Source organism: Drosophila busckii, chromosome 2R, assembly GCF_011750605.1.
Source record: "Drosophila busckii strain San Diego stock center, stock number 13000-0081.31 chromosome 2R, ASM1175060v1, whole genome shotgun sequence".
Taxonomy (NCBI): Eukaryota; Metazoa; Arthropoda; class Insecta; order Diptera; family Drosophilidae; genus Drosophila; species Drosophila busckii.
The window spans coordinates 16,840,917-16,861,855 of NC_046605.1; the positions used below are offsets into that span (position 1 = coordinate 16,840,917).

Sequence of the window (20,939 nt, forward strand, 5' to 3'; positions counted from 1 at the left end):
TTTTATTGTTAGTTCACATACACACAACACACATGAATTCCATACAGTGTTAATAAAAGCAAACTTTTATATTAACTAAAATAAACTTAAGCTTAGCCGTTTGTTCTTTGGAATTGTATAAGTATGACCAAATAGGTAGCTATAGCTGAAGCAAACTACAAGAGTTAAACAACTTTAAGTTAAGTTTTTAAGCTTGTTAGTTAAATGAAACATACCGATGTTAATATGGTGCGATTAACACGACACAAGCCGCTGGCGGAGAACTCTGCATCCACGACAAGTAACTGCTGCCAGAATTTCTTAATCTCCTCCACCAAAATGGGCTCAAAGACCTTGCGCTCGATTTCACAAACAATTTGTATAGTTTTGCGGGACTCACGCGCACTCAAGTGACAAGGCTCGACAATCATGAGCAGCCGCAGTATATGAAAGATAATCCACAGCATTTGCACCCAGACATAGCCATGATCACGCTGCTCCAGCATTTCAAGAAACAGAAAATAGGCCGTGGCCACCAAATGCAACAGACAAGAGACGAGTATGAAGAGTACAGCAATGCCATAGGAACTGAATATACAAATATATTAAGATTGTAAACATCTGCGCATATATTTACCCACCTGGAGAGCAGGCGCACACACTTGCCCAGCGAATCGTGACTCTCAGCTAAAGCTCTAAGCAGCAAGGATTTATTTTTGGCTGCAAGCAATTTAATATAATCAAATCTAATGTAATGTATAAATGAAACATACCTGTGCTATCATTGTTAACTAGCTCGCTATTCAACTTGGTTAGACTGGCATGCAGGGCCAAAGGCTGTGTAGGATTAAAGCTAATGCTCTTAACTGCATTCACCTTTGCAGGTTTGCTGCTATAGTCAAAGCTTTTGTTGTTATCTGTAATAAGTAAACATATTTTAAACATTCGAATTTAAATGCTTAAGTACTAGTTACCACTCAGATAGCTCATCTTTAACATTAAATTTAATCTGCCATAGCGTCTGCCTATGCCATATGCCGTATTTGCAAAATTTATTTGTAGACCCGTAAGTATAAAGTATAGACTATAGAAGGGTATATACCATTGCACATTGAGCTCTGAAGAATAGAAACATTTTTAAATATATTTAAATGTATAGTGCATGTTCGCTTAACAATTAAAACATACCCGTGTCCGAATTCATTCTTTGTGCCATGCGCACCCATGTCCATACATCCAAGCCCAATAGCGAGCCAATCACCAGCAAGGATATGCTAGCTAAGCCCAATGCACGCCAGCGATCTCTCTTAAATGTATTGTAGGCATTCAAGGTATTGTCAATCTACAAGTAAAATAACTTTAACAAATTTAAATTAAATGTTATTTACTTAATGCCTGCACCTTGTGTAATCTGAAGTTTAATTCCTGTGTCGCTCGCAGACCAAAGAGACCACAGTAAACTCCCGTTGCAATGGCCAGCACCACCACAGATACATCAGAGGCAGTCACCACTTTAGATGTGGACGATTTCATTCTGAAAGATGCACTTTCGATGTGTTGAGATTTTACTTAAATTTTTATTTACAGTTTAATAGTCGAAATTCACAGTTAAGTTAGCAAGTTAAATAAATATTTACAATTTTATTGATTCGTTTTTTAAATTAATTTTTGTCAAGATGGAATTTATAGGTTACTTCTACTTAAAACGTCATCAGGCTCTAAAACTTGTTAATAAAGTTGACCTGGGCTGAAGGTAGGGCGTGGGCGATAGGGCGGCCTCTCATAGCCCGGGGAGCGTGCAACGCGGTGCAAGGCAACCGGTCGAAAAGTAGGGCGTGGCAGATAAGGAGGCCTCTCGTAGCCTGCTGAACGAGCAACACGATGGAATGCATATGGTCTGGAGGTTGGACGGGGCAGATAGGGCGGCCTCTCGTAGGGCTCAGCGGAACGAGCAACTCGTGATTCTTCTGCTGGTAGACCTTCCTCATAGACTGGTGCGGGCTCGTCCTCGCTCAATGCCTCACGTGCAACGCGATGCAGTGCAACCGGGCGGAAAGTAGGGCGTGGCAGATAAGGAGGCCTCTCATAACCTGCGGAACGGACAACGCGGGATTCTTCTGCTGGTAGACCTTCCTCATAGACTGGTTCTGGAACATCCTCGCTCAATGCCTCACGTGCAACACGATGCAGTGCCACCGGTCGGAAAGTAGGACGTGGCAGATAAGGTGGCCTCTCATATCCAGCAGAACGAGCCACACGATGGATTGGTCGTGGAGGGGTTGGGCGTGGCAGATAGGGTGGCCTCTCGTAAGATTTAGGAGAGCGGGCAACTCGTGATTCCTCTGCCTGAAGACCTTCCTCATAGACTGCTTCGGGAACGTCATCACTCAATGCCTCACGTGCAACGCGATGGAAAGCAACCGGTCTGAATGTAGGACGTGGCAGATATGGGGGCCTCTCATAGCCTGGGGAACGAACAAGACGACGGTGCTTATATGGTCCGGGGGCTGGGCGTGCAGGAAAAGGTGGATAGGAGGAGCGAGTAACTCGTGATTCTTCTCCTTCTAGACCTTCCTCATATACTGGTGCGGGCTCGTCCTCGCTCAATGCCTCACGTGTAACACGATGCAATCTGACTGGTCTGAAGGTAGGGGTTGGCATGGTATGCTCAACGTACGGATCAGCAGAGCGAGCAACGCGTGTCTCTTCAGCTTCCAAAATCTCTGTATTAAGCGGTTGCGGATCATCATTGGATACTGCCTCTCGGGCAACACGATGCAATCCAACTGGCCTGAAGGTAGGTCGTGGCAGATATGGCGGCTTGTCGTGTCCAGCCCATGCCACGGCACAGAGCGAGAGGAGCAAGAATATAATCGCGGACTTCATACTTCTACTTAGCTTGACAAAAACTGTTTGATACTGATCGATTGCTTGTCAGCGGCTTATATAGTCTACCTATACATATGAATACATGCATAATTATAAGTATGTTTGTGTGTGCAAAGATAACAGAACGGAGCAAAGCTTTGTTTTGTGCTACGGAGGGGAACTACATGAGGTTGAGCGGTGATTTTTTCTTGATTGAGAAAAGGAAATATCAGAGTTGAATATTTATTGTACGCACGCACCAATAGTAAAGCACTTGTGGTTCATTACCTTTAAAAATAATAATATGTGTGACCAATATTGGTTGGATATGTATTTAGATTTTAAATTTAGATATATGTATTATATATAGAATATAGAAATAATAATTATATGTACTTGAATTACTAGTATTGGTTGCAAATGTAAATTGTTTATATTGGCTGCAATTATTTGAATATATGTATAAAATAATTCTTTAGAGAAATAAAATAAATGCAAAACAAGATTCAGTTCAAGTTCACATTGACAGAAGCGTTTAAAACTAAAAATTAAAATGTTTAGAATATATAAAATCTATAATATTATAGATAGAATAAAAAAGCCACAACAAATTTTTAAAATAATGTGAACAATTACATGTAAAACTATAAAAACTCTTCTTAGTAAACAGACAATGTACAAAATGTAAATTTTTAGTCTAGAATACCCCCTTAAACTTTAGCATCTTTCCCACAAGATTTAATGTCTAGCACATGCATAATATTGGATTGATGCTGATAAGTAGCCGTAGCTTAGACAATTTATATATACTTGTACCTTTTTCAAAAAAAAAAATTACCCCACATGTGAATCCCGTACAGAAATATTAAGTTTCTTCTATATAAGCCGATTGGATGTAATCGAACAGTATCAATCAGTTTTTGTCTGGTTAAGTAGAAGTATGAGGTCCGCTATTATATTCTTGCTCCTCTCGCTCTGTGCCGTGGCATGGGCTGGACACGACAAGCCGCCGTATCTACCACGACCTACCTTCAGGCCAGCTGAGTTATATCGTGTTGCCCGAGAGGCAGTGTCTAATGATGATCCGGAACCACTTACTAAAGATATTGCGGAAGCTGAAGAGACACGCGTTGCTCGCTCTGCTGATCCGTACGTTGAGCATAACATGCCAACCCCTACCTTCAGACCAGTCAGATTGCATCGTGTTGCACGTGAGGCATTGAGCGAGGACGAGCCCGCACCAGTCTATGAGGAAGGTCTACCAGTGGATGAATCACGAGTTGCTCGCTCCGCTGAGCCCTACGAGAGGCCGCCCTATCTGCCACGTCCAACCCCCAGACCAAATGCATTCTATCGTGTTGCACGCTCCGCAGGCTATGAGAGGCCCCCTTATCTCCCACGTCCTACTTTCCGCCCAGTTGCACGCGTTGCACGTGAGGCATTGACCAAGGACGAGCCCGCACCAGTCTATGCGGAAGATCTACCAGCAGAAGAATCACGAGTTGCCCGTTCCGCAGGCTATGAGAGACCACCTTATCTCCCACGCCCCACTTTCCGACCGGTGGCACTGCATCGCGTTGCTCGTTCAGCAGGCTACGAGAGGCCCCCTTATCTGCCACGCCCTACTTTCCGACCGGTGGCACTGCATCGCGTTGCACGTGAAGCATTGAGCGAGGAAGTTCCAGAACCAGTCTATGATGAAGGTCTACCAGTGGAAGAATCACGAGTTGCTCGCTCCGCTGAGCCCTACGAGAGGCCGCCCTATCTGCCACGTCCCACCCCTAGACCAAATGCATTCCATCGTGTTGCACGCTCCGCAAGCTATGAGAGACCACCTTATCTCCCACGTCCTACTTTCCGACCAGTTGCACGCGTTGCACGTGAGGCATTGAGCGAGGACGAGCCCGCACCAGTCTATGAGGAAGGTCTACCAGTGGAAGAATCACGAGTTGCTCGCTCCGCTGAGCCCTACGAGAGGCCGCCTTATCTGCCACGTCCAACCTCCAGACCATATGCATTCCATCGCGTTGCTCGTTCAGCAGGCTACGAGAGGCCTCCTTATCTGCCACGCCCTACTTTTCGACCGGTTGCATTCCATCGCGTTGCACGTGATGCAGAAGCTGCTCAAGAGCTCAACTATAAACAAGATTTGCTGCAAACTGAGCCACGAGTAGCTCGATCTGCTAACATTGACTACGTGCCAAAACAACCGCCACCAATTAACCGCCCTCCTTTTTAAATATTGTAATTACATTTTAATCATGTAACGAATTGTAAATAATACCACTTTGTAAATAAAAATAAACGATTAATAACGAACATAACTGAAAGTATAGCTTGTCAACACTAAAATTAAATCTGGTGACATTGGACCAATATCTTTGGTCTATAATATATAGAAGGGAAGTATTCATTTTTAAAAACTATATATATAACGAAAATCCTTGAGATAGACTGTTTTGTCAAACGCCCACAGATATATTAAAAAAAAAAAAAATTCTTAAATTGAATTTAAACTTACCGCACTGGGGACTTCGAATTGGCATCAAATAAAAGTCCACGATATGTTAGAATAACTACAGCAAATAAAAAATGCAACTAAAATGCTTAATTATAATTTAAAAATTTGAATTGACGTACTCATAATAATGCATAGGCAGGCGGAATAAATTGTGAACGTCCAACTACGACGTATCTCCAGTTGACCCTTGGAGTTCTTATGAGCAGAGTACGGCGCTAAGGCTAACACTTTGCTCACATAGAATATGCCAATGCTGGCCTCCGAAATCTCCATAGTTATGCGCACTTTGAGCTCTCGACATTTACTGAGCTATGGTTAACTAAATGGCAAATACTATGACTAGTCTTTTTGCCGACACACAAACTTGACACTGAGCAAATAATACGCTCCCGTGTTTGACCATTATTAGCACAGACGTACGATATAAAATGAAAACTGAGTCCTCACACACGCTGGGGCAAGTTGTTTGTCCATATGTGTGTAGATTGTAAATAATAATTAGCGTGCGAAAAACGTCAATCAGTTAAGGATACAGCAGCCAATTACGTTTTGAATTTATGAATGGAAATTACGCCAGTCTGTAGACTGGCCAAGTTTACATTTTGCATTAAAAACATGTTGATGCAAATAATATGGCAATATGATTTATAAACATTCGTTAAATTCAACTTTAAATACTTAAACAGATTACAAAATCCAGTAAAAAAAACATTAGTATAACAGTTAAGCACTGGCAACAAGGCAAACATGGAGGCTCCAGTTTCATTTTAATTAGGCACTGTGTGAGCATTGAAAATTTCAATCCAATAGCCATCGGGATCTTTAATGAAGGCCAAACCCTTCATACGACCATCATCTGGTTTTTTGACAAAGTCCACGCCATGCTCCTCAAAGCTACAAAAAATAATAATATTAAATTTTAATCAAATTGAGTACTTCAACTGTTTTACCGCTTGCAAGCTGCATAGACATCTGGCACCATAAGTCCTATATGTCCAAAGCCACGTGGCTCTGTATTGCCTGTATGATAGCTTTGATCTGGGTCGCTCTCAGAGCCCCAATTGCTTTAAAAATCAAACATAATTTATATCAATCAAAATTTGTTAATTGGAAATCGCAGCGAACTTACTGTGTCAGCTCTATGGTGGCCTTGCGGCTCATAGCCCAGCTGCGGCGCTCCTTGGGATCTTTGGGTATATCCGCAGCGTTTTCATAGCTGTCAACAACAACAACAAACAATAGCAAGGTCAGTGCTTAAAATTTACGCGCAGCCGGCCACTTGACTCTTACCCCATAAAATATAAGGAGAACTTTGCTTCGGGAAAATCCAATTTGACCAGCAAGGTCATGCCCAAGACGCCGGTATAGAAAGGCAGTGATTTGCGTGGATCCTTAATGCGGTACATGGTCTGCTGGAATACAAAGTCCTGTGCAACAAAAATATGCATTAGATTCTACAAATATAACATTTGTTTTCATTTATAGCGCACTTTTGTTGCTCCATCTTGTTTACGGCAGAGCTCATCGGCTTCAGCATTGCTCAGTCCAGTTACGTCGCCCATTTTGACGCTGTCAACCTGTTGCTAACAAACGTGGTTAATTGTTAAAAGTTAAAACCGCAACTAAATTAAGTAATTCCAGATCGCAGTGTGGCTGGCTCGCGGTATTCCAGGCGCCGCATTCTTCCAGCTCAAACTTGCTCGGGCAATGGAACGGTGCTGCCAACCTGCTTCAAAGGAAAATACGTTGAACTTTTTCAAAAGCTATTGCTTTAAAATTCAAACTTACTAATTGAACTACTTGAATATGTCTCGCAATTTTCTAAATCACAGTTGCAGCTATGTCACGCCATAATTTCTTAAATGTAAATCGCACCAAAAGCAAAAACTCCGAGCTGCATGTAATAAATAATTTAAATGATATTATCTACAAGCTGGCAGCGAATACGACGCCACGCGCCGGGGTGAGAATGATGGAGAGCACGCTAGCCAAGGTGTGCATGGCGGCGCGTGCTCTGTTTCTGTCGCAGCCAATGTTGCTGGAGCTGCATGCTCCCATTACCATCTGCGGCGACCTGCATGGCCAGTATGTGGACCTGTTGCGCATATTCAAGGCATGCGGCTTTCCACCCAAGACGAACTATCTGTTTCTGGGCGACTATGTGGATCGTGGCCAGCAGTCGATAGAGACATTGACGCTGCTGCTGGCGTATAAGCTGCAGAATCCGTTAACTTTTTTTATGCTGCGCGGCAATCACGAGTGTGCGGATATTAACAAGATGTATGGCTTCTTTGATGAGTGCAAGCGACGCTATAGCATCAAGCTCTGGCGCACCTTTGTGGATTGCTACAACTGCATGCCAGTGGCTGCTATTGTGGAGAATCGCATATTCTGCTGTCACGGCGGACTGAGTCCGGAACTCAAGAATTTGGATAATATACGTGAGCTGCCGCGTCCCAGCGAAGTGCCCGAGCAGGGGTTGCTTTGCGATTTGCTTTGGTCCGATCCGGATGACAATGCTGCCGACTGGGCGCCCAATGATCGCGGCGTTAGCGTTACTTTTGGCTCCAGTGTAGTGCATACATTTCTCGCCTCCTATGGGTTTCATTTGATAGTGCGTGCCCACCAGGTGGTGCAGGATGGTTACGAGTTCTTTGCCAATCGCAAGCTGGTCACCATTTTCTCGGCTCCAAACTACTGCAATATGTTTGATAATTGTGCCGCTGTGCTCATAGTGGACGAGTCTTTGATCTGTCAGTTTGCCATTATAAAGCCGCAGCTACTGCAAGCTGAAAATTCAGTTAATGTTAATACCAATAATAGTGCTGTTACCAATAGAAAACTATAAACAATTTGTTAACTTTAATGTTGTGTGTGTATATATATATGTATATATATATATATATAATTCGTTCCTTTGTTTTTATTTAATCAAATATATAAACGGCATTTAAGCTGCATAATAACTTGTCGTCATCCACGGTTCGTCGTCTATTTACATGGTATATGTATTTTTAAAGGCATTTTCAAGGGCTTGTATTTATCTCACTTTTCTATGTAACTATGCATGAATATATGTATGTCTATGTAACTATGTAGATGGTCTCTGGCTCTTACTTATGTATGTATGTTATGCTATGTTAAGTATGTACATTATATTTATTTTTAACATTTTTGTTGTTGTTGTTGTTGTTGTTGCATTTTGTGGTCAATTATTTAGAACTTTCGTTATATGTTCGTTATATGCTATGTATGTATATGCTTTGTATAAATGGATTTATATAATGTATATGTTTTTAATAATTTGTATAATAGTTCCTCTTGTATATATTTTTGTTTAATTATAATTAGCTCTAGGTTGTGCTTATGATTATCAGTAATTTGTTGTTGTTGTTGTTAATTGTTTGTTGCTTTCTTGCTTGTCGCTTGGTGTCTCAAAAATAATTTGTAAACAAATCTCTATGGCCTGGAAATCAATGTACAATTAGTTTAGCTTTTATAACATTATATTACTCAAAAATAATTTCATTACTTTAGTTTTAGCTCGCTCTGGCTTTTAACACTCTTGGCTGTTGTTGGTCGTTTTCCTTCTGGATGGTACTTTACAAATGCTTTTCGTTTATATATATTTATATGTTTTTTTTTCTTACTTGCTTTGGCAAATTAAATGCTCTTACTATCAAATTGTTAACTAAATGTATTATTATTGTGTGAACATACTTCAGTTTATTTTGTTTGTGTATTTTTTTAAGTGCATTGCTCTATTGGAAGGAGTTGAATTTTTGATGAGTATTTGATTGCACCTCGAAGTTCCAAGAAATTTATTTATAATATATGATTGTATGTGTATGTATATAAAATAAGACGACGCCCCAACGCGCTTTTAATTAATTCTTTGCTTTAATTTATTGCAAGCACATAACAAAAATTATAATAATAATAATAATAGTTATTACAAATTAATTAAAAATTATTACAAATAAATTCAAATAAAAACATGAGCTAAAAAACATTTATGTCTTCATACCGCACACAGTAATTAACGTTAACTAATAGCGCGATAGCAATTAAATATTACTAAATACAATGCCTAATGTTAACTAACCCATTAGTTAGTGCTGTATTTAACGTTAGGCATTCTGTTTATTGCGTAACAATGACAAAAGAAATCGCATTTTAACTTGACTAAAAAAAATATTATTAAAAATCGAGCGAAACATTTAAATTATAAGTATGTATTAATTATTACAAAGCATAAAACTGTGTGTGATTCTTATATTCTTCTTCTTCTGCTGCTGTATAGTGTCTCTTTTGGTGTTGCTTGTCATATATAGTTCTTTTATAATCTAAAAAATGTTTAGCTGAAAAATTGGCTTAGAATAAAATGCGTAATTAATGGCAAAAAAAAAAACATTCGCTGTTTATAATTGTATGTGTGTGTGTATGCGTGTCTTAACAATTAAATGTCTGTGTGTGTTTTTTTTTATTACAAACTAAATAATGTTTGTGGTCGTCTGTTAATTTCTATAAATATTGCGCGCGCTCTGTTCAGGACTGTTTCAACGAGTTTTCACATAACCTTTGATTTCATAGTTTAATTTTCGATTAATTTGCTGCTAAAATTAATGCACATTGAATTATTGGCAAAACGTACGCGTTTAGAATTGGATTTTTTCAATGTTCTCCAGCACATTTGGAAGTTGTGTACAAATAATGTTATTTTGTATTAAAATTATTATATATAGATATATACTATATATATATATGTATTAGATGTATGTATACTTGTATATGAACTAAGAATTTGTTTATAAAAAATTTCACTAGCAATTAAATTCACCATTCAATAATTTCAACTTAATTAAACGCAGAGAGAATTAATATCAATAATAACTAAGATTGTTGTTGTTGTTGTTAAAGTACTCAAAAGAAGGCATAGATTACAACTAAATATATATAGATAATGTAGTTTTAAAATCGGCTAATCGTCATCATCATCGGACGAATTTGAGGACAATTGCAGATCGTTTTGTAGCAAATCATTTGGAAATCCACCGTTGCTTGCATAAATGCCAGACTGTTGTTGCTGCTGCTGCTGCTGTTGAAGTTGTTGTTGCTGGTGTTGTTGTTGTTGTTGTTGTTGTTGTTGTTGATGATGATGATGCGATTGTTGTTGATGTGTCTGCGGTTGCTGTTGGTGCTGCTGCTGCTGCTGCTGCTGATGATGACTGTTGTACGCTGGCGAAATGGAACCCAGTCCCAGATTGGGCAGCTGATGCATATGCTGCTGTTGCTGCTGTTGTTGTTGTTGCTGCACCATAGCTGCTGCTGGCTGTTGATGTGTGGCATGCTCATCATCTGTGCTATCATCCGAATCGCTGCCGCTATCACTGTCGCTGGAATCTGACTCCGAGCTGGAACTGGAGGCACTTAGGGCGCCGCCAATTTGCTGTAAACAACAAAGAAATTTATAAAACTGCTAAGCAAAGCTATGCAATAAATTTTCACCTGTTCAAGCACCGCTGCTGCATGCGCCACGGACTGTTCATGCTGGCTGTGTGAATCAAAGTCCATGGGCATGCTATGGCTGAAGGATCCGCGTTGTTGCTGCTGCTGCGGCTGCTGTTGTTGTTGCTGCTGCTGCTGCTGCTGTTGTTGCGGCGGCGTGTGTCTTTGTTGCTGTTGTTGTGCGTAGCTGTTGCCGCGCGCATAACTTTGTTGCTGCTGCTGCTGCTGCTGTTGCGCCATGGGTGGACTGCTGCGTTGTGCATGCTGCTGTCGCTTGCTTGGCGCGCCTTGTCGCTGTTTACCAACCGACATGTTGCCATAATCCGGCTGACCAGCTGAGCCAGTAGATGAGCCTGATGTATTTGCTTGATTGCCATTCTGCAGCGCAGCAGCGAAGCCAAAATCATCATCATCCGTAATCATAGGTATGCTGGGCAATGTTTGCTGCGCATTGTTGGCATGCCAACTGAAATGTAAACATAATTAAGTCATGTACAAACATTTAAGGGATTGTTCAGTCTTACGCTGGTGCGGATTGTGGACTGCGATGCGAAGGCGCTGGACGCGATGGCGAGCTTTGTTGCATGGGCGAATTGCGCGGCTTGAAGTCAACTGCAAAAACAAAGAAATACATTAAAAAACACATGTAAGTCTATATATATTATAAAACGTACTTATATTATTGCGGCGACTGCCTGTAGACACTTTCGTCTTGGATGAAATACGCATGGTGCTGTTCTCTAGCTTTTGGGACGACGATCCAGCGGCGGGGGGCATGGTTGGGGCAACGCCATTTGCCTGATTGTTAACATTGTTGGCTGGCATTAAGCTCGGCTTGTTTGTCATTTCGCTTCTGCAATTAACAATGCAATTTAGTTAAATGCCATATACTATATAATTTTGAATTTAATTGAGAACTTACCTTGTCTTCTTTACTTGTATATTGTGATTTAGCTTCTCTAATGTGATAGCACCCGTTTCCTTGTCGAATATTATTAGGCATTCTTTTGTATATTTTTTGTGATTACCCTTATAAACTGTATGAGGCACACCGGAACTTTCTGTAAGCAAAACAAACAAAAAATATGCATATTGCTTATTAGTTTTAATTGCAAAATCAGCACAAGTCTTTAAACTTTCATTAACTTAACCAGCTTAACCAGTTCACAGCGCCAAAATGACAAGTCACATTATTTACTTGCACAGCAACCAAAAAAAAAAAAAAAGTGAATGTAAATTTATAATGAAAATTAACACAATACCCTTTAGTACACAACTTTATGTGTAATACAATATGTATGATGCTTGTATCTGTGTGTGTGTGTGTGTGGCATCGCAAGCTTTTTATCTAAAGAGACGATCGCGGCAACACTTAAGAGTCCAACTGAAGCTGAAACGCCTTTGGGGCATAGAAATTCATTTACCACAGCACTCAAAAAAGTATTAAGTGCTTATTTTTTACCTAACTTGTTGCCAATTGTCCCCAGGGTGTTTTTCAAAAGGTGAAGCCGTCTATTTTTGGATTTCTAAAATTGTCTTAATGAAATTTTGTTCATGGGAGTGTCAAGTGCATGCAGCTTAATCAACAGCACACTATCAGTTCAGGTCTAGTACATTAACTAAAGCAATGCCACAATATTTAATTAATATCATTATTTAAGCCAATTAAATATGACATGTTGATAAAGCTTAAATCAGTTTGCATGTTAAGCCTCTAAAACCAAAACAATAAACACATTTCAATACGCCCTCGCAACAGCCAAGAACAATAAAATACAAATACATGCATGGCAAACAGCAAAGATTTCTTTTACAAAAGTTACACACACAGACTCACATACAGTTGGCAACAATTGCACACACACGCATGCAGCTATAGCGGCTGTTGGTGAGAGCGAGTGAAAGAGAGCGAAATTAAAACAAGGCAAGGCTGTTTTAGTTACTGCTTACTACTGCTTTGCGTGCTTGGCTATGTCTGCGTCTGCAATTTTTTGTTGTTGTTTTCTTTCGATTTATTTAATTTATTTATTTGACTTGAACTCTTTAGCTGTCTACCTGCGTGGTTGCTGCTGTTGTTGTTTTTGTTTGCATGGCCAGTGAGCATATTTTTTGTTGCTTGCCTTTCGCCTGTTGAATAATCTCATTGCTGTCTGTTTTTGTTGTTGTTGCTCTCTTGCTAACAGTTTGAAATGCACAGCGGACTGTAAGACTTTAACAGACGTTGGCTGCTTTGCAAAGAGTGCACAAGTCAAAAAAGTAATAAAATGAAAGCTTGTGCACAAACAACAATAACAACAACAACAATCAATGAAATCGTATAACCAAATCCGGTTGGACTCTTGGAATTTTTGTTTGTTGTTGTTACTGCTGCTGCTGCAATACATAACCAGGGCATGTAATAAATTGCATTACGCTAGCAGCGTCTAGAAATTTCAATTTAATTTTAAGCAAAACCTTAAAAATTCGCAAGCGTAAATCTTTTACAGTTTCGCAACAATTGTTAATGAACTTGCAAATGCTTGGGATGCCTCTGCCTCCCACACACATACACACATGTGTAAAAAAAAGTTCAATGTGCGCATATTAATTAACCTAACAGAAGGTTGGCAACGCAACGCAGAGAGTAAGAGAGACAGAAGCTCTCACGCGCAATGCAATTAAACAACAGCTGCTCGTATAAATATGTATGAACGTACATATGTATATGTATATAAATGCCGTTAGTTGTGCTATATACAGCATAAAATGGCAAATGCGAACAGCTTCAACAATAATAAGAAGATATGCGAATATTTTTTGCAGCAAGCAACGTGCCAAAAGCAGCGTTACATTAGTAGAGCTAAAATCTAAAAAAAAAATTGGCATTAAACTTCCGCTAACACTCACACACACACACACACACACAAGTAAATTAAAGTTGTGTCTAGTGTCTGTGCTTAGCTCATTATACTTAGTTTACTTTAAAACGCAACTGACAAAAGAATATTTTTTAATTTAGTATTTACGTATGTAGATAATGAATGATAACACTCGTAAGCGATAAGCGTTAAATCTGATAATATGTATGAAAGAGTTCAACTATATGTGTATGTGTGAAAAGGTATATAAATATTTCAAGAGCAAGTATTGTTTGTTTTGGCACGTGCCTTAAAAAAATGCAATCACCTTGAGTGTGCCATGTCTATAGTTCGAGGTCTTGACAATTGCGCTTACACTATATAATTTAAACAGAAAAGTTAACTGTTAACCCAACTACTCTTGCAAAGTGTGTAATGTATAATAATATAAGTAAATTGTTGTTAAATATGAGGAATAGCTAATACGCTAGAAATTTACTAAGACTGAAAATTAAATTCAAAAATAAATATTTTGTGCAGATTTTTAACTCAAATTTTCTATTCAAGTTCCTACTGTAGCACTGTTCGTAGCTAATCTCAAGCATATAATTAATAATTTACACAAGCATAACTGTAACCGCTCAATTTTGATTCAATATTATGCAGAAATTCGTTTACATTTTTAACTTGGCTGCCAAATGAACTGGACTTTGCGATGCATGAGTAATTATATATTATATTCTTTATTTATTATTAAATTTGTCATTTCTTGATGGCAGCTGTGCTGCTTTTAGTGCACTTGGCTCATAGTAGACCCGCACCTGCATTTATTTGGAATTTAATAACAAAGCCATTAAAAACTGTAGGAGAAGGCATTAAAACAACTAGTGAATGGGTTTCCAAAATGGGTCTGGGGCTGCAAATCTATGGAGAGTCAAAGAAACCCCAAACAACAATAAACTGGAAGGACATGAGTCTGGGTTCGTGGTTACCTCAAGTAACTACACCTATAACTCCACCTACAGCTAATGCTATATAGTTTAATACATAAATATAATACAAATTAGCTGCCTAACAATCTTGTGTTTGGTACAATTCTAAGCAACGATCGAGAGAGCGCGGCTGGCAACTGCTTACTGGCGTCCAACTGTGGAACGGGGTCAAAACTTTTCCACAAAACAATTTATGAGCGCACACAGAAATGAAATGTATAACACACACACACACACACGCACACTGTTGTGTATACGTGTTTGTTTATAGTGTATTATGGCAGCTTAAGTTCAACGTAAAAGCATTTTCCAGCTTATGCTCGACTAGAGCAACGCGAAATTCTAATCGGAACGGCGCCAATGTTTGGCCATAAGGTGGCTAATTGCTTGTGTATGTGTGTGTGTGTGTGTGCTGAGGTGTGCGGTATTCATAGCAATGTGTGCAGCAAACGCCCACACACACACACACACCCACAGGCAGCGCAGTCATAACATTTAACGACGTCACACATATGCACATACACTTCGTTTTCACAAATGTTCAATATAGCTAAGTTTGCTTTTATAGACAATTCAATATTTTGGTTAATAACTATTTCTTAGGCTTATACAAACAACAAAATGTTTTCAGCCTTTGAATTTCATTACTTAAAGTTACTGCTGTTTTCAAGATTCGATTATTTAACATATATATAGCTAATTTATCTTTAAATAGCACTATAAATTATTTATGAGCCAAAACTGTCTTTTCGTGTTTAACTCGACTAAACTTGAGACAAAAAGCTTTTGTTATTCGTGCTCACGACTCACGCCCATCTCTAATTCATAATTTGTTTGCATGTGTAGCAAATATATATTAATAAACGCAGTTATCTTGTGGTTTGTTTTTTATGTTGTTGCTAATTATAAGTATTTTATTTCCATTTCAATGGAAATACTATTTTATCAGCCTACGAAATGCGCTTTTGCCTAATATGAAGCTCACACATTTTAATTATATATTTCAACTATTATTGTAAATAAGTTTATGTGTATTGTTAAGAAATTTGTCAAGCTCTTTATAGTAAAAACCATTTTCAGCAAATACACAAATTGTGCTTGTTACCAAGTACACACTCTTGACCAATTGGCGTCATTGACTTGTCCCCAACAAACTTTTGGCGACGTTTACAACCTACAGCAGTCAACGAAGCGTTACACGAAAACCAAGTCAGTTGTAATGAAGCACAACAGCAGCAGCAACAAGAGTAACAACAGCTAAAACAAATAGCGCCTGTCTGGGCCACAAAGAGCATAGCTAAATAATAAAACAGCAACAACAACTACAACAAATATAACCTGAACGCTTGGCTGCATTTTGCCTGACTTGATGTAATTTGGTTTTTTCTTTGCCGCTTTAAATGTCGGTTACCTTTATAGGTATAACTCAGAGTATATCAAATTTAAAAGGTATAATACAAATTGCGTAACAATTTAGTACAAGTTTTAGCAATTAATATTATTAGTAAAGCATTAAGACAACGCTTATAACATTTTTTACAGGGTATATGCTAGTTGTTATATCATTAAACGAGCACATCTATGCTAGACTGTCTGTCTATATGTTTATAGCATATCAAATAATGTCACAAAATTATGTCATCAACCGCCAGTCAGTCAGTCGCTCTGTCTGTCTGTCTGACAAGCCACACCAAACTCAACTCAACTGCAGTAGTCTACAGTCTTTCAAGTCTTGCGTTATAGCTTCGACTCACTCTGCCATTGCGAAAATTAGCAATAATTTTACAGCTAGCGATTATGCCAATTACATGACTCACTCACATTATTGTTGTATGTCTTAACTAAAAGTTCAAAGGTATTTTTAGCCCTAGCTGCTGCTCTATATATATTAATTATGACTTTATTAGTAGTTTGCAAATAACTTTCACTCGCTGTTCTCAACAATTTGCTATGATTTTTATTTTTTGCAATGACTCAACGTCAACATTTACGGCATGGAACTGAAGCTTAAGCTTAAGTATGCTAATTGTTGTGGAGTGTGTCTGCATGAATATTTAAAAATACATTCAGTAGCTCTAAGCATGCTCAAGATTTGACTAAGATAGCTTTGGATTAAGTTCATTAACTTTAATTATAACAATTTTCAGGTAATTTTCTTCAGTCAAGCATATAGACGACTTTTGTCTCTAGCCTTGTTTTTGTCTCTAGCCTTTCGTTTTAGTTCTAATCCCAAATAAAGTCTTAATCGAATATTGAAGTCCGAATGCAAACTATGTCGAGATCTATAAAAATAAGTGAATTAAATACGCTACTCATTCATTTCAGAAAACCTTTTCTATTATTATTTGTAAGCCGTTCCATACTAAACTCACCTAAATTTGGCACGGTAACAGTAACTTGATTATTGGAGCCGACATCCACAGTTGCCATACGGCTTGGATCCACACTCGCTGGCTTAAAGTCATCTGCAATTGGATAAACATACTGTTAATATATGTAAACAATAAAATGAGCGCTTGCTGGACTTACATTTGATTGTGTGAAATGCGGTCGTTGTGTTTTTTGGATTGAATGTGGCGCCCAGTTTAAGTTCGCGCACCTCATCGCCTATGTTGAGGCGCTCGTTTAGCGAGGGCTTCTGTTTGGTCATCAACATCGTGTTGCTGCCACTGTTGCTGTTCCCGTTATTGTAAGGTGAGTGTTGTTGTTGTTGATAAGGCAGGTGGTTTGTTGTTGTTGACGTTTGATTATTGTAATTGGCACTGGTGTAGTTTGACTTTTGATAATTGTTGTTGTTGTTGTAATGATATGACTTTTCGCCAACAGTGTCTGTGGCTGTCGACGCCAACGCCAACGCCGACGTCGCCGCTGTGGCAGCAAAGCTACGCTCCTCCGCAGCGCCACCGCGTTGATAGTTATAGCCGCTGGTTGTTGTAAAATTATTTAAATCGCCGGAGCCACAGCCGCCCCCAACGTTACCGCTGTTGCCGCTGCCTCCGCCGCCGTTGCTGCCGTTCTTACTGGACTTGCGATAAGTGCCGCCGTAGTGTTGACTAGCAGCCTTGGCTTTGAGGCGCTGCAGTTTGCTTGTTGCCACGGATTTGGGAATTTTTGCGGCCGTGCTTTATCGACGTGTTGTTTTGTCCTCCTTTCTTTTTTGTTGTACGTTGCAAGGCCTCTTTAGACACGCACCCACACACACACACCGGGGTACACACACACACACACACACGGAGGGGAGAGGTGAACAAAAAGTTTTGCACGCAACAAAAAAAGTTTAAAACATAACACGCTCTTATCGTTGTTGTTAACGAAATCAAAATATGTATTATAAGTAGGTACTGCTGCGTAGCTGAGCGCGGGGGTGGGTGTTAAGGGAAGGTGGTGGTGGTGGTGGTGGTGCTGATGTTGTTGGTGTTATCGTTGTAGCGGTTTTCCAGTTGGTAATCTGATTTTCATCACAATTGCTCTTGCTCTTTGCCGCTGCTTTAGAAGGGGTTTGGCGGTAATCACATGCGGCATCGGTTTTAGATTTCAATTGTTGCACAGCTCTAAGCATATATTTCCAATGTTCCACTTGCAGCCTAATTTAGATTGAGCAACATTCGTTGTTGCCGCTGCTGCTTGCTAAGAGAATACAATTATTTTTATTAGTATTACTGTATGAAATGCACTTTATTTTTGTTCTTGTTTGCAAAAATTTGCCATATGTTTGCGCCGCTTGCCCACACACTCACTCACACACACACACAAACGCACGCACGCACACAAAACTTGCACATATGTAATTCGAACGTTTTTCAACACTAGGCAGCTGCTGCACCTGCTGGTTTTGGCTTTGGCAACGCGTCGCTGTTGTTGGCCTCACATATTGACACACATTTCGCAACAACTACGCATTATTTATGCAAATATTGCTTTAGCGCATTCCGCTATGCATTCACATTCATTCATTTATTTAGATCATGCGTTTTGTTTACATCTTCTTGTCTTGCGACGCCCGATTTCTTTATTGACATAACACAGTTAATGCGAAAATGAACATAAAGTACTACTACTACATTTCACTTGAATTATTCGCCAAAGTAGCGATAACGCCAACGCACTCACATACACACACAAATACACTCCACACACGTACGTACATACATACATACATATACACGTGCCATGTAAGAGTTGACAATTTCTTTATGTAAATTCCAGCTGATCACATATCAAGTCACAGACTTATCTATGAACATATAAATTGCACATGGATAAAGTACTTATGAAAGGTAAGTGAATTTATGTCTGCTTACAGCGCATTGTGTTGTAAATTAGCGATAATAATTTTGTGAAACGCACTCACACTATTGCACGTAATATACGTAAGCAAACGAAAAAAGTGAGCGGCTGGCAAAGGCAAATGAACATGAATAGTACAACAAAAAATAAAAGAAAAAAATTGAGACTATGAAACAGACACAGCTGAAAAACAAGTTTGAAATAGCCGAAAACAGCAAAGCGAAGGTGAAATTTCCGAAAAATCAAATTGAAACGTAGACGAAAAATATGCACAAGTATATGTACGCCTTGTATATATTAAATGCGGATGTGTGTGTATTTTGTATGCATTTTGCAGCAACTGCACTGTTATTTCTCTTTTAATAGCACATTAACTTATTTAAAAGCACATACTTTTATATTTAACGCACTTATAATGCCACGGCTTAAGCGTACTATAAAACAATAAATTATAAACTGAAATTAGCACATATTATCCAAAATGGTGCGAGCAGTGCAGTAACTAAAATGCGATTCAGCGAGTATTATCCACAACGATGTTGTGCGAGCAGTGCGAATGCTGCAAGTATGAGCGAAGAAACTATAGCGAACCTTAACTTATCGAGCAGTAACTCTGTGTTGCCACATCGCCGACAAAAGTAAAAGGGCTACCAGATCTATTTTGAGCGCGCGCGTATTAATTTAAATCTCATCAGCAACAGCAACAAAGCAGCACAAACAACTTGCCGCCCTCAGGATTAACACCGGCTGAGCAGTAAATATTAAAAGCAAACAACACACACACACACAAACAAACAAAAGAGAGATGTTGCGAACTGGCAAGATCATCATTAACATTTGCACAAATCCTGCAGGCGCCGTTGCTACTGTTTTATTTTTCTTCCTTTTCTTCTTGCTGCCTGACAGGATGCTGATGCGCGCTCCCATTATATTTAGGGCGTTAATTATGTTGAGCGTTGTCCTGCCTGCCACGGCAGCGCTGATCTACGCTTTAAGATTGCCCCGACGTCGCCGACTGTTTGCTTCATTGCATTTGCTTATCCTTTATCCTTTTCCCAATGATTGTTATTATAATCTGTGCCAGTGCGGCGATTGCAGGCATTTGATAAAATTGAAATTGATACTTTATGCCAAGAGCTCTCTGTACTGCAACTGAGTGCTCATTGTTTGTCTTTGGGGGGCCGACAGGTGGGTGTGGGTGGTCGCACATAGTACATTTATATATATACTGGAAATACATACATACATATGTAAGCAGCTTTTGGCAGGCAAAACTTTCTAACGGTATTCTGGCGTGACGCTCGCAATTTGTAGGCCGAACGACTCGCCGTTAGTTTGATGTGCTTGCTTTGTCCTTGTTTTGTATTTCTCTTTTTCTAATCAAGCTTTTTGTTGTTGCTCACTTTACAGTTTTTCGCATTCGCAATATTCGCATTTCATATTCGATTTGTTGGCTAATTTAAAAACTTTTTCTTATCAGTTGATGAAATCTAAAATTGCATTTTTATGGCACTTCCTTTCATTTGGCTGCTTTTGCCTACCTCGTATGCTCATTATTGTTGTGCTGTTTGTTCTTATTCTTGTTGTTTTTGTTGTTTGTTCTATCGACACTTTCGTTATAAAACTTTGCTCAATTTATTGTCTGTGCCCAATTTGATATTGTTAGGGCTTTTGTGTTGCATTGACTTTACCGTTAACAATTAAAAATTGCAGCTAAAATCAGACAATTTCAATTATAAACTATTGTGCCGCATGACCCAAATACGAATGCTGATTAAATTACAAATCTCTGGCAGCGCAATGAGAGAGCCTGAGAAATAAAAATCTTAGCTCTTCATTAAACCACACATTGTCTTAGCTTGACCTGCCCTACTTGACCCTTGGCCTTGTTAAGGGTAGACGGAAAATTAGGCCACAGACAAGTCGCTGACGAGGGTTAACAATCAA

General features: G+C 39.2%; 4 protein-coding genes across 4 annotated transcripts; 1 reads left to right on the forward strand and 3 right to left on the reverse strand.

Annotated features, from left to right (window-relative positions):
• Window positions 1-92: 92 nt before the first annotated feature.
• Window positions 93-5,641, reverse strand: LOC108594685 (gustatory receptor for sugar taste 43a). Its single transcript, XM_017979826.1, is given in 9 exon segments — window positions 93-155; window positions 216-567; window positions 621-708; window positions 711-896; window positions 954-1,097; window positions 1,168-1,321; window positions 1,381-1,513; window positions 5,369-5,423; window positions 5,488-5,641. Coding segments are annotated over 9 exon segments (1,329 nt in total).
• A 355-nt stretch (window positions 5,642-5,996) lies between these two features.
• On the reverse strand, window positions 5,997-7,011 carry LOC108595789 (lactoylglutathione lyase). The gene is made up of 5 exons (XM_017981081.2): window positions 6,859-7,011; window positions 6,659-6,795; window positions 6,498-6,584; window positions 6,319-6,432; window positions 5,997-6,262 (listed from the first exon to the last, which is right to left on the reverse strand). Exons 1-5 carry the CDS (start codon window positions 6,928-6,930, stop codon window positions 6,136-6,138), a joined length of 537 nt encoding a protein of 178 aa, XP_017836570.1. The 5' UTR covers window positions 6,931-7,011; the 3' UTR covers window positions 5,997-6,135.
• A 121-nt stretch (window positions 7,012-7,132) lies between these two features.
• On the forward strand, window positions 7,133-8,239 carry LOC108595428 (serine/threonine-protein phosphatase alpha-2 isoform). Its single transcript, XM_017980656.2, has one exon. It carries the CDS (start codon window positions 7,209-7,211, stop codon window positions 8,214-8,216), a length of 1,008 nt encoding a protein of 335 aa, XP_017836145.1. The 5' UTR covers window positions 7,133-7,208; the 3' UTR covers window positions 8,217-8,239.
• A 1,995-nt stretch (window positions 8,240-10,234) lies between these two features.
• On the reverse strand, window positions 10,235-19,473 carry LOC108597664 (ell-associated factor Eaf). The gene is made up of 9 exons (XM_017984333.1): window positions 19,386-19,473; window positions 17,235-18,332; window positions 17,078-17,170; window positions 11,799-11,937; window positions 11,551-11,729; window positions 11,401-11,488; window positions 10,877-11,342; window positions 10,595-10,817; window positions 10,235-10,504 (listed from the first exon to the last, which is right to left on the reverse strand). The coding sequence occupies exons 2-9, from the start codon at window positions 17,359-17,361 to the stop codon at window positions 10,350-10,352; spliced, it is 1,470 nt and encodes a 489-aa protein (XP_017839822.1). The 5' UTR covers window positions 17,362-18,332; window positions 19,386-19,473; the 3' UTR covers window positions 10,235-10,349.
• Window positions 19,474-20,939: the final 1,466 nt, after the last annotated feature.

Coding starts and splice junctions, on each gene's coding strand:
- LOC108595789 (XM_017981081.2), bottom strand. CDS start 6,930: ATGGGCGACGTAACTGGACTGAGCAATGCTGAAGCCGATGAGCTCTGC. Junction 6,796..6,858: donor AACAAGATGGAGCAACAAAA/GTGCGCTATAAA, acceptor TTTGTTGCACAG/GACTTTGTATTCCAGCAGAC. Junction 6,263..6,318: donor GTCTATGCAGCTTGCAAGCG/GTAAAACAGTTG, acceptor TATTTTTTGTAG/CTTTGAGGAGCATGGCGTGG.
- LOC108595428 (XM_017980656.2), top strand. CDS start 7,209: ATGTCACGCCATAATTTCTTAAATGTAAATCGCACCAAAAGCAAAAAC.
- LOC108597664 (XM_017984333.1), bottom strand. CDS start 17,361: ATGTTGATGACCAAACAGAAGCCCTCGCTAAACGAGCGCCTCAACATA. Junction 11,938..17,077: donor TGTTACCGTGCCAAATTTAG/GTGAGTTTAGTA, acceptor TTTTGCTTACAG/AAAGTTCCGGTGTGCCTCAT. Junction 10,505..10,594: donor TTCGCCAGCGTACAACAGTC/ATCATCAGCAGC, acceptor AACAACAACAAC/AACAACAACAACAACACCAG.